The following is a 13,156-nucleotide window of genomic DNA, read 5'->3' as shown; positions in this document are numbered from 1 at the left end:
GAGGACACTCTTTATGAACTAACCTGTATAGAAAAAATTCTGTCTACTAGTTAAATTGCTTTATTAATTAATAATAAATTAGTAATCACTAAGTTGTGGGGATACTTGTTAGGCAGCAAAAGTTAACTGAAACATTTTGCAAATAACTAAATAATTATTAAGTACATAAATTTAAAAAGTGTCCAGCCCACCTACCTTATTAAGATTTCTCTGGGGATTCAATAAACTAATATATGTACAATCAAGGCCTGGAACGTAATAAGTGCTCAGTGTTGCCAAGCTCATTAATGTGACTTTCATCAACTCATCAACCCTGACATGATGTCAGATGGGGGTTGAAGGTTGGGGTTTCCTGGGTCTCCAAGGGCCATTCTTGGGCTTGTCTGTACCTTCGTACCCTCCCCTTTCCCCATCCACTGGCTGTTTACCTTCCAGTAGTGACAGTAACATCACCACCATGTCCTTCTGTAGATCCAGCAGCTCCTTCAACAGCTCGATCTGGCTCGAGTCCTAGAGATGCCACATCCCAGCTACATGAGGGCTGGTTCATGCAGAGATGCCTTCGCCACCTCCAGCTGCTTCTGTCCCTCCTCACCCACCCAGCAGGGCCTAAGACCTCTTTTTTCTCCCCTCTTACCTCCGAGGGGACCCGAGTCCAGACATGTTCCTCGGAAGCAGGGGAAGGGGCAAGAGACAAGAGTGTGGAGGTGGGTTTGGCATTTCGGGGAAAGCAGGCCCAGTGGGTGATGTGTGGGGGCAAGGATCTGGCAGACAAGGAGGACTGAGAGGAGTATGGGGCTCAGGGAGCAGACGCTTGGGGTTGAGACAGACAGAGACAGACAGGGGCAAATACTGGGATCAAAGACAGATCTGAAAGGAATAGGAGCTGAGCACTGTGACTGGCCTCTGATGGGTGTTTGACACATGTTTTTTGAATAAACGTGTGGTGGAAAGAGTGGGACTCTGGGAAGAAGACTGGAGGACACAGCCATGTGCTTTCCAGTTAGCCATCTGAGAAGAATGTGGGGATACACTGCCTCCCCTGTCATAGTGCCTTATGTTGGGCCCACAGAAGCTTCTAACATGGTCAAAATTCTGCCTCATGGTCCCAATTTGTATTAGGTTGAGTTATATAAAGCTGCCAATATTCAACCATTTTGACCCACAAAGATATGATTTCATATGGTTCTATCTAATAAAATAGAGGCGGTGGAAGGATAGCGGAGAAATGAGATGTAAGGCTCCTTCTACCCCAATGCTGGTTCTAGAGTTGCTGATTCTAATCCTAACACGTTTCCATAGCTCCAAGCTGACTCTAACATTCCAACATTTCAATATCTCAAGATCCTAAGATAGATGGGCACCTATGGTGTGCCTGCCTAGGATCCAGCCCTTACTGCTCTTAATTCCACTTTCAGAGAGTGTGGGGCAAAACCTGCCTTCCTGATTCTAAGGTCTGGCCAATCAGAGCCTTCTTTCTCCTGGCCACATGATTGATTCAGGGATGGGCATATGACCATTAGCCCAATCAGAGAGAATTGCAGGTCTTTTCCTGGAGCTCCCATGAGAGAGGTTCTCTTCCCTCTGGAGCGGTTAGCAGGGTGCATGGAAGCCTAGGGCACCATTTTTCCAATCCCTGCTTAAGAAGGAAGCCAGACAAGAGAGAAATATTTCTGCTGATATCACTCTAGGCCCTGGATCTGAGATGTGAACTTATAAATTCTCCCCCACTTTGCATTGAATTTCTAGCCTTTACCACTTAACCATGGGTAATGAATTAACACTGAAGGGTTGAGAACTCTACGCTTAAGATAACAACAGTCTCTAGAATTTTAAGATTACACCCACAGCCTGACCTCAACTGCACTGCCACTGAGGAACTGCATTCCCAAGTTCAATTCCTTTCAAAAAATCAGATGATAGTAGACAGGGTTTCTGCCAGCTTCTGTGGCACATTTGAGTAAATTTTAAAAAGGCTCCCCTTTTCAAGACAGCTTCCTGTTAGAAAATTATAATAAATATACAGAATACTTTTCTGCCATCTGCTGGAAAACTACTGTAATAAATACACGGATATGCGATGTCTAGGATGCGGGTGGTGTTCCTTAAGATGGTTAGCCCGGCGCAGTGTACATGGCAGCTTCGAGTATGTTTACCAGACGCAAGCAGAGCAAATGGATAAGGTGTTCATGGAACACTGACAAGGCTGCAAAGAGGCGCGGACGGTGGAAAAAGGGGAACACGAAGATTCTAGAGATGGGAGGTGGGGCTCGACAGGCACCTTACATCATGGATGCCCGGGATGGGCGTCATCTGCCGCAGGCAAAATAAAGAAGCAAAACAGTCCTTCAGTCTCAGACCCTGACCTAGAAGCCCGCGGATATCCTATCGCCAGGGCGGTCCAAATCTGACACGATCTCATCAGAGAGAAAAGAACACCAACCAATCATAGAGGCGCTCCGGGCCATAGGAGGCGGGCCCAAATGTCAGACCAATTGAAGTGTGGATGGAAAACCATCCGATTGGTGGGGGCAGAGGAGGAGGCGCGGTCATGCAGAGACACAATCCCTAAGGAAGAGGGGTTAGGCCTGGGCAAGGGAGCTAGTCTGGAACACTCCCGGAGCGTTTTGGTGAGAAAATGGTGGATAGGGCAGGACTTGGAAACGGGCCGGTTGGGGGTGCCCGGAAGCAGCTAGGTGAAGAACAGAGGTGCCCGAACCTGAGCGAGTTTCATCATCATGTGGGCAAACACGTGCAGGAATCCCACCACGGCGTCCCAGAGGCGGCTGTGCGCCAAGCTCTGCTGGTTCCCAGTGCAGGGGCCCTGTGGGGTGAGGGTGGGGGAGCAGAGCGCAGCGTGAGAGCCAGGCCCCGCGCGCGATGCGGGACTGCCCCGCCCTGCCCCAGCAGGCGGGTCCTACCTGGATGTACTCGGTGAGACTGTTGAACACCTGTTTAGCCACCGACATGGCCTTAGAAAAGTTCCTCTTGCCTTGCTCCTCAATAACATCCTTGCCGGAGTAGTACCAGTAGAAGTCGCTGATGGACTCCTGGGGGGCCGACACGGTGTGAGGTGGTGGCTGGGCCAACGATGGCCCCCCAGTCCTCGACCCCAGGTCACACGCGGACAGCCTCACATCCTCACCTGCAGCCGCAGAAGGTAGTCCACTGTGCAGATGATGATGTTAATAGTGGTCGTGTTCCCTGTCTGTGTCCGTAGGTAGTTTTGGAAATCTAGGGAGATGAAGAGTCATTCATTTATTGAGAATCTACCATGTGCTGGGGGAGGTGAACAGTTATCCATTTATGCAGTTAGTGTTTAAATAGAGTGCCTGTTGTATGCCAGACGGCATGTAATCATTAATTTATTAACTTTTTATCAAGTACCTATTTTGTGCCAGAGGAAGAGGGAGGATCATTTACTCATTTATGTCATAAATATTTATTGAGAGCCTACTACATGGCAGATGTGGTGGAGGGCCAGTCGTTTATTCATTGATTTTTTTTTCCCAGAATATGTTTGTTGAGCACCTTACAATGTAGCAGAGGGAAATGGAGATTTAGTCCTCCATTTCCAAAATTTTTATTGAATGCTTACTATGTGCTAGGGGTGATGGAAGGTTGGTTATTTCTTTATTCGTTTATCCAACAAATATTTATTGAGTGTCTACCAAAAGCCAGAGGAGATGAGCATCTATCGTTTATTCATCTTTTCAGCATTTACTATGTGCCAGGCACTGTTCTAGGCCCTAAGGATACAGCAGCGAAAGAAAACAAAAGAAACAAAATCCCTGCCCTTGTGAAGCTTATATTCTCATGTTGTAATTTTCAATCTTTCCTAACTGCAACCTACGATAGGAAATTCATTTTACATTGAGACCCAGTACATGCGTTTATATTTCCGTACACCTGGAACAGAAGTCTCACATACCCTTACTATGTGCCATACACTGTGGTAGTTTTTGTCCTGTACTGGTCTCAGTAACTATAAGGATTCTGATCTCAACCCACTGAATCTGTAGGTCTCAACTTCTCAACTTTAGCTGCCCATTAGAATTACCTGGAGGCTTTAAAAAAAAAAAAAAATCCCAATCATCAGGCCCCACCCCAAACCAATTGAATTAGAATCTCTGGAGGGTGAAACCTGGGCTTTAGAACACTTTAGAGCTGCCCGGGCATACCAATGTGCAATTAAGGCAATAATCTCTGCAATAAACTGATTTACAACCCTCTTGGTGCGCTGGTTTTCATTATTTGAAAAATGTTATTCTATGGCAGATAGCTGATAACTGTTAGAGCTGAGTGATGGGTACTTGGAGGTTTATTAGACCATTCTCTACTTCAGTGTGTGGTTGAGAAGTTTGGGAATGATGATGATGATAATAAAAATAAAACATTGTTCATGGGTGACAGGGATGGTAGTGAGGAATACTGGGCAGAATGATCAGGGTTGTGATGGGAAAAACCCAGGGAGCCAGAGAAGCCAGGGGAGGTGGCTGGCCCAGCCTGGGTAGACAGCGAAGGCTCCTGTGAGCTGAGACCTGAAAGATAAGTAGGAGTTGGCTGCATGAATTCCCAGCTGTGCGACCTCAGGCGAGTTATTGAACCTCTCTGTGTGTCACAGACTTGCATCAGTTTCCTCATATGTAACATGGTGGTCACAGCAGGCTATAGAGCTGTTATGAGGTTTTAATGCTTTAGCATACATCAGCAGTTCCCAACTTTTGGGGCACCAGGGACTGGTTCTCCTATGAGAATCTAATGCCCAGTGGTCTGAGGCGGTGATGCTGGCACTAGGGGGCAGCTGCAAATACAGATGAAGCTTTGCATGCTTGCCTCCTTATTTCCTAACAGGCCACGGACCGGTATCGGTCTGTGGCCCAGGGTTTGGGGACCCCAGGCATACATAAAGGATTTAGTTTCCTGGAACCTGTTAGAAATTCACAGTCCTGGGCTCCACTCCAGAAATACTAAACATAAATTCTAGGGTAAGGCCTAGAAGTCTGTATTTTAACAAGGCCTCCAGGTGACTCTTAGGCCTGCTTAAGTTTGAGAACCACCTCTGTGAACCCATTTGTCAGTTATCAAGGCAATAAACACAAACTTCAGTGAAGTCCTTTTAATGTTCATAGCAATGCCATGGTGCACGGAATGGCTTTAACAGCCCGTTAAGGTTTCCCCTTCTCCCAAACTCTTATTTTCCACCTGATTTCCCTATAGCCACTTCATAATCACTGTAGCAGGCTGAGTATTCATTTCGCCTGGTTTCACATTATAGACAAAGAGTATATTCAAATATTCAAGATTTTATAAGCAAATGTACAGGTTTTCTCACCAACCCTGTTTTCTAAACCCTTTGTGTTCATTTAAGTCAGACTACATGTGTAAATGGTTAGATATACAGCTCCCACTCTTGAAAAGAACTCTGTCAGCTGAGAACACTGTCAAAGACATGTGCAAATGAGCAAGAGACAAACCTTTTGTCTGCTTTGAATGGCATTGAATACTAAAGACATGTAAGGCATGTGAGATTTGAAAGATACTTCAAATATTTATTTGATTGGTCTGGTTCATAAAATCAACAAATTTAGGCAGAGGACTGGACTGCAAACTTTTTGGGAGAGAAATCCCACCCATAAGAATGTTCTCATTTCCAAAAGTTCATAGACCCAGGGAATAAAATTCATTTTAAACCCAAAGTCCGATTCCACCTTAGTAAAACTTCAGGAAAGGAAACCCTGAACATGTGGCACAGAGGTAATAAACCTTGAGGAAAAACTAGTTGTGGACCTAAGAGCTTTTGATAATGTAAAGCAACAGATCATGCTTTATCCTTTGTTGAAAAGAAAGGAGTGAAGGTTAGAGATGGTCACAAATCTGTTACCCTAAAGAACACTAGCCAAGTGGGGTGTAGCTTCTATGGAAGTTAGATTTATAATTACTCCCATTCTTGTAATGAAGGCTAATTTCTGGTAAGTCTGTGGTTTCATAATCACCTGCTAAGTGTCGCAACCACAACCTTGAGATTGAAACGGCCTTGGGTAGAATGTTTGACAGAATTTGGGCTGTTCCTTTAATGTCGTAAGCTATGCGTGCCATTTGGGGTTATATTTTCTCACCAACAGTGTGTTTAATTAATTTGTCACCCTTGGTCTGGTTAAACTGCCTGAACCAGAGCAAATGTTGTGGAAACTCTTGTTTAAGTAAGGAAAAACTCTGTGGTCCTTCCTCTGGGCAAAGCATATTATAAGCGAAATTAGTGATTCTAATAGAGTCATTGAAAAATGCTTGTGATTTTTTTTTTTCCTTCCCTCTACAGATCCAGAGTTTGGAAATCCACCACATTTGCTCAATTTCAAAGCAGCCATGGGAAAATGGCATGTTATTATAAAATGGCATTGCTCATTTGGCCAAATTGGCTTTTGGCAGATTGCTTTTGGGGTATTGGACTAGCCAGAAGAAGTGAAAGTGAAGCTAAGTGGCTAGATTCCAGAAATTCAAGAGAGATTTAGGGAGGTGGGTGGACTGGGCTTGACCCTGGGTGAAAGTAAAGGATGAAGGACAATGGGGTCAAGGATGAGTGGTGAGGTCATCACTGATAAGGGGAGGAAGGGGCTGGAGATGAACTCAGGCAACCCTTCCAGACTGACCCTAAACCTCCATCTCCCTTACACCCCACCCACCCCTCCTCCTCACCATTATTATGCCCCTCGCAGAGCAATTGCAGGAATCGGAACAGGTCTTGGGTGAATTCGTCATCTGCCATGACCTTTTCTCCTGGGTGGAAGAGCGGGGCAGGACCCAGAAGGGGTCAGATGCTCCAGGACACAGTACATGCATGCAGCACTGCCCATGCACACTGCACACACATGCACAAAGCACAGGGGCACTGGGAGGAACAGCCACCACCTCAAACACATTGTGAGGGCCATGGACATCCATGACACCAGGGGGTCCCAATCTCAGAATCCATGACATCAGCACAAGGAGACCCGAGGGGCCCTGAGTCATGAAGCCGGGGTCTTTATACAACATCAGTGTCACTCTGATGTCACCACTTATGTGACATCCAGGAGTGTATACCTGACCCAGCAGAGGTTCAAGCAGCTGGTATCTCCCACAGCCCCAGTCCAGGGCTGTGGGGTTAATGGGTTATGGGGTTGGGGTCACTTTCATGCTAAGGCTCTGAGCAGAGGGTGATGGGATTGAAAGCCAGCCATATTGGCTCAGATGCCTTGAGAGCAGCCAACCCAGGAGAAGCAGAAGAGGAGGCGTGTAAACATGGGCCTATTGGAACTGGAATCTGAAAGAAGCCAATCATGGAGGGCTGCAGGAAAGAGAGAGGGGGAGGCTAGACAGTGAATGGGCCAACCAGAGCAGGCGCGGAGGCCGCACACACACCAATCGGAGTGGAAGCTGGGGCCAAACAATTCAGTTGGTTGATGGGAACCGCTGACCCGACCAATCCAGGTCATGGTTCAGACAGCAGGGTGGATGGGAGTGGGAATCACCCCACCCCGGGACTGCGAATCTGGGTCTGGAAGTCCGAGAACATCCATCTGGAAAGGGGTCTTTGCCATCTTCTCTAGCTTCTACTTTACAAATGGGAAGACTGAGGCCAACGGAAGGTAAGTGAGTTGTTCATAGTCCCAGGTTGTTAGCGGCTAATCTGGGACCTGAATCTTGGGCTCTGGACCCTGGCTTCAAGACTTTCTGCCGACACGGTGACCCACTGAAGGGTTCCTCCCTCCCTGGATGTCCCAGATCCTCAGCCCCCAGGTGGAGGGGGCGATGGGGGTTAGAAGGGGGGCGTGGCAGCGTAGCACAGCAAGGGGAATGGGTAGGGGAATTACCGTTCTGGCGGTTGATGACTGGGGCAGCCAACAGGATGGGAGGAGGAAGCAGGAGAAAAGAGGAAAAAGAGAGACAGAAGGAGACAGACACAGAAAAACACACAGTGACACACGATCAGGGATGAAGACAGACATGGAGAAAGAAACAACAGAGTGAAAGACAGAGCGATAAGGAGACAGAAGGAAGCCACAAAAAGAGTGGGAAATGATAGTAAAAGCATTGGGAAAGAATGAAGAATGACGAGAAAGAGATAGACAGGTAGAGGTGGAGAGGCAGGAGGCAAGGATCAGGGCAGAAAGGTTAGACACGTCACAACACGGCAAAGAGGAGACTCGATTAACCCGGATTAGGGACATTAATGAGAGAACAGCAACCAGGGCGGGGGATTTGGGGTACGTGATGGGCGGAGTCCAAGTGATGATGGATAGGAGAACCCAGGATGAAAAGACACCCAAGGGTGGGGACCACGGGGAGGAAGACCCTGGAGGAATGGGGCAGAGGCAGGACCGGGGACCACTGCACAGGGAAGGGGAGGGGGAGACCTGGGGATGCTCTTGGGGAGGGGATGCCTTGGAGAAAGGGAGCTCTGAGCAGTGTTGGGGGAGGGGGCGGATCCTGAAGGAAGAGGATATCCCAGGGAGAGGGAAGCCCAAGAGAGGGCCTCACCAGTTCCATCCTCGTTCACCATGCCCAGCCCCTCTGCCTTGTTCTGTCTCTCGAATGCATTGAGATCCAGGACGCTGAGGGAAAGAAAGGAGAGACAGGGAGATGTGCCGAGGCCTCTGCCCTTCTTTCTTCCAGAGCCCTGCAGCGCCCCACAGTGGAAGGTGGAGAGCCATGGTAAACCGTGAATGAACAGAGAGGAAGAGGAAGCAGAAACTAAGAGCTGGCAGAAGCTGTGCGGCCATGAAGTAATGTGGGGCGAGGATGAAATATGTACAAATTGAAATCGGGAGGATACAGAAATAATCAATCAGCAAACGCTTCATTCAGAGGGGTAGAGAAAGTCAGTCAACAGCAAGAGGGGCACAAAGGCAGACAGTTGTAGAGTCACATTAATAGGCGTCATCGGAGAGAACCCAGATTCCCTGGGGCAGGTGCCTCTTGAATTTTCAACAACCTCTGATTCCAGATGCCTGGGTCCTTAATATAACTCATTGTTAAAGCAGTGGCATTTTACCTCCCTCATTGTTGCGTGTGAATTCTTATTATAAACTCCTTATCATTGAGCTGGTCTGAGTAGGTCTCTGTTCCTGGAACCAATAGTAGAACTGGAACTGGAAATGGTACCAGGGGTGGGGGCACAGCCACACCAAACAGTTTCACTGAAAGGTATGCACTAGAGCCTACCTGCATGTCTGCATCAGCGCCTGTATACTCTGGAAGAAGCCAACTTCCTTCTTGTCCTTCAGATAATCCAACATTTTCTGCAGAGGAGGCGGGAGAGGAGGAGGAGCTGGGAGTCACGCAGGAACCTCCCACCTTTTTTGGTCCTCCTCCCTAGTCCTTTCTGTTACCTGCTGCACATCAGCATTGCCCCCATTTAAGATGGAGATGCCCAGCTTCAGGGTAGAGGACACCATGGCACCAGTCTCTCCTGGAGGGGGCGTGGGACAAAAGATGGTCTGATCAGTTTGGGAGCTGTATTCTCCATCCACCAGAAAACAGCCATCCAGAAGATGTGAGAGAAGGGGGCGAAGGAGTGTGCAAGGGAGATTGTGACTGAAGGATGCATGAGAAATCGCAAGGCAAGTGGAACATGCAAGGGCTGGGGTGTGTGTGCAAACCATAGGCGGGAGGGAGTGGCAGCATAGCACATTGGGTCCACAGGAAACGGATGGGTTAGGGAGAGTGAAGACAGGAACAGTGAGTGTGCTTAGGAGGAGCCGGATGCATGTGGAGAACACCTTTGCAGGCACTGATCATCTGGAGCACCATCTCTGCAGCCCCCCGGTTGTGCAGCCGCGCCTGCTGGTATAGGAGCCTCTGCTTCTCCATCTCTTTCTCCTGGGGCAGAGCCAGGCCCACGGGGCTGAGTGAGTTCAGGCTCTCCAGCCCAGCCTTTCCCCTCACAGACTCGTCCCTCTTCCCTGTGTTCCTGCTCCAGCCACATCTGCTGGTTCATTCTTTCAGCTGTGACCCCCCCTCTAGCCCTTGGGACTGAAGTCTGTGATTTGCCTCTTGTGCCTAGTCAGGGCTGGGCATGGTGCAATCTTATTCTGGGCCCACAGACCTCCAAGAGGTCGATGGATAAAATCCAGGCAGTATGTGAACTTAAACGAGGAAAAAAGTTATATTTTTATGTTTGCCACCCTCTAACTGAAATGTAGTATTTTCTCCCGTTATGGATGAGGCCATAAATCATAGCAATATTATCATAACTCATGGTCGTGTCACCAATAAGGATCACAGATCTTTCCATGTCACATTTTTGTAGGTATCCAAAATACCACTTATATTCATCACTACTTATCAATTACAGTAGCTATTGGACCCACTGTTAGATCTTGCTATTTGGTAGATTAATAAAGAAGTACAGATATTACTATATAAAAAAATTTAAATAATATTTTGATAACTATTTTTTGACATTCACTATTGTTTTATATTAGTTTTGGGTGTGCAGCATAATGGTTAGACATTTATAAAATTTACAAAGTTATCCCCAATAAGTTTTAATATGCTTATTTCCAATGTTATGAATTCGTGTTCTACATCTAAAAATATGATTCTGAGAAAAGCTTTACCAGATATCAAAAGGAACCCTGTCACAAAAGAAGTTAAGGGATTCAGGGAAATGCTTGATTGCCTTAATGATGAATGGATGTGTTGTATGTTTACTAGCTCTTTCTCACTGCTTGGCCTTTGCAAGTGCTGTATCCCCTACCTGGAACATCTTTTTCCTTTTCTTCAACTCCTTTCATCCCGCTCAGACATCCCCTCCTCTGAGAAGCCCTCCTGACGCACTGCCCCCCTGGCTGGGTCAGCAGCCTTACCTGGGCTACCCGAACTTTCCTCATAGCTCCATAAGCTTCTCTGGCTTTCCCAGCCCTGGTCCCCCTGCCTATGTCCCCCCATCCCAGCCCTGACCACTCTTCCTGAGCTCCCTTCATCACCACCACGAGTACTCTGTGCTGTTACTGTCTGATGCATGAACTGACTTCGTAACTGCAGTGTCCCCAACATCACAAAGCACAGAGTCAGGCCAGCTTTGATCTGTTTACACTTAGTGAATGGAAGGGGATGACCAAAATCAGGGTCCCCTGTCCCTTTCCTCCAGCACCTCCTGATCCCACCTACCTCGAAAGAAACCTCAGCCTCTTCTTCAGCTTCACTGTTCTCCGCTCCCTCCTCCAGGTGGCAGCTCTGGGGACAGAGCATCAGTTACGGGTGATGGGGAACAGAGGAGATACCCCAGTTCACCCCCAGCCCTTTCAGTGGGCAGGCATGGCAGCTGGGGAAAAGGGGACCTGCCCTGGATGGGGGCAGGGTCTCACCTTTGCCATGATATCCGCATATGCCATATACAGAAAATCCTCATCCAGTTTGCTGAGGAAGTAATTGAGGAGATCATCAGAACCCAGGAGAGAGGACCCCCATCTTATAGCAGCTTCCAGTTTTCCTTTGGAAAGTCACCCCGGTCCACGCTCAAGCTGTGTGGTTCCCGTGGAGTAGACTGTCCATGGCCAGAGTGGGCCTGTGATCAAGGCTGAGCCAATCAGCACTTTTATCTGCTCGGCCACAGTAACAGGTCAGAAACGGTCATGTGGTCTGGCTGGTCCAGGGAAACTCATTTTAGGAGTTTTGCTGGAACTATTAGTGGAGGCGCTCCCTTTCCACTGGGATTGCTAAAATGGCGTGACGGAAGCCTGGAGTTTCTGGGTCCATCTTACCACCTGATGGCTCACTTGACAACTATAGCCAACCACCTTGCCCTTGGGTCTCCTCAATGTTAATAATAATAATAACAGTAATAGTAGTAGTAGTAGAAGACCTATTAAATACCCATGACCTATTAAATATTTATCCTATGTTAATCCTTGTTCTGAGTGCTTCATATATATTAACAAATTAATGCTCACAGAAATATTTCTAACTCCATTTTACCAGTGAGGAAACTGAGGCACAAAGAACCTTCTGGGCTAACGTTACGCAGCTTGTATCAGAATTCAAACCTGGATAGTCTAACTCCAGAGTCACTGCTTTCCCAGAGGATGGAAAACAGGGCCCTTAGCTTCCCAGCCTCCCCGGTAGCTAATAGTAAGTGGTAGCCTGATATCAAAATTCTGGCTGATGAGATATGTGCAGAAGCCCAGCAAAGAGGGCTTCTCGTCTTGGATAAAAAGATCTTGATATTGCTTAGAGAGAAAAAAAAGCCTCTCCTCTTCTTTCTGCCTGGCACGTGGTCGTGTCCGGAAGTTCAGCATCCATCTTGTGATCATAAGGCAAACGCTCAGAACAGCAGTGCACAAAGCCTGAACAAGTCTGTCAGCCTGAATGACCCTGTGACTGTCACTGTGTGTCACTGCCCGGGCCTGGACTTTCTACCTCCTGACTTCACTTTATATGAGAAAAATAAATCCCTGTGCGTCCATTTCCTCATCCACAGAAAGGAGTTGGTAACAGTATCTATCTCACAGCATGAGGATTAAGTGAGAGAATACAGATGTCAAGTGCTTAGCATTGTGCCTGACTCATAATAAGCTCTTGCTAAATGTCACCTGTTAGCAGCAGCAGCAGCAGAGCCCTTATTATGTTATTTATTCCCAAGACTGCCATTAGCCCATATGAAGACTGTGTGAATTAGAAAAAGGCCCCCCTTCTTCACTTTTATTTGCTGAAAATGTGTCATAATATACTGATTTGTTCCCTCTAATATACTGATATTGTTTGAGCAAGACATTTTCTTCTAGAAAAACTCAAATCAATATTGCCTGTGATGTGATCCCTTCAGAAGAGATGGCCTTGTAAAGGGCTCAGCTACCCAACGGTACATGGTAGCCCTGACTGTCCCAGTAAAGTAACATTGGAAGATCAGCTGTGGAGCTCCCCTAGGACACAGAGGGTCTCTCTTGAGGAACAGAGAGGTTGCTGGGGGCAGGGAGGTAGAGGGTTCCTTTCAGAGATGGAGAAAGGGTTCTCACCTCTTTTCAGTCAGGGCTGTGCGGCTGAAGTGCAGGACGAGCTGGTGCAGGGGGTCTGGCTTCTTCTCTTCCACCTCCTCCTCTTCCTCCTCCTGCTCCCCTGCTTTCTGGGGGGAGGGGTAAGACTTAGGGGAGGGGCTTCTGGAGTCCTCTCCTGT

At 47.6% G+C, this 13,156-nt stretch overlaps 1 protein-coding gene across 3 annotated transcripts in view; it reads right to left on the bottom strand.

The window, feature by feature from the left end:
* The window catches only part of RYR1 (ryanodine receptor 1), a 106,321-nt gene that overhangs the window by 26,960 nt on the left and 66,205 nt on the right, over window positions 1–13,156 (bottom strand). For all 3 annotated transcript variants that reach the window (XM_036231615.1, XM_016165252.2, XM_036231616.1), the window contains 13 exons: window positions 12,999–13,105; window positions 11,352–11,403; window positions 11,155–11,220; window positions 9,762–9,861; window positions 9,372–9,451; window positions 9,205–9,281; window positions 8,521–8,594; window positions 7,854–7,871; window positions 6,697–6,777; window positions 3,146–3,234; window positions 2,922–3,050; window positions 2,720–2,824; window positions 429–510 (listed from right to left, as the gene is read on the bottom strand). In XM_036231615.1, the coding sequence (XP_036087508.1) occupies window positions 429–510; window positions 2,720–2,824; window positions 2,922–3,050; window positions 3,146–3,234; window positions 6,697–6,777; window positions 7,854–7,871; window positions 8,521–8,594; window positions 9,205–9,281; window positions 9,372–9,451; window positions 9,762–9,861; window positions 11,155–11,220; window positions 11,352–11,403; window positions 12,999–13,105 (1,060 nt within the window). The remainder of the gene's footprint in view (window positions 1–428; window positions 511–2,719; window positions 2,825–2,921; window positions 3,051–3,145; window positions 3,235–6,696; window positions 6,778–7,853; window positions 7,872–8,520; window positions 8,595–9,204; window positions 9,282–9,371; window positions 9,452–9,761; window positions 9,862–11,154; window positions 11,221–11,351; window positions 11,404–12,998; window positions 13,106–13,156) is intronic.

The sequence above is a fragment of the Rousettus aegyptiacus genome, unplaced genomic scaffold (assembly GCF_014176215.1).
Source record: "Rousettus aegyptiacus isolate mRouAeg1 unplaced genomic scaffold, mRouAeg1.p scaffold_m13_p_14, whole genome shotgun sequence".
NCBI lineage: Eukaryota > Metazoa > Chordata > Mammalia > Chiroptera > Pteropodidae > Rousettus > Rousettus aegyptiacus.
Note: the sequence above shows the minus strand (reverse complement) of the source record. Positions and strands in the feature narration are given on the sequence as shown.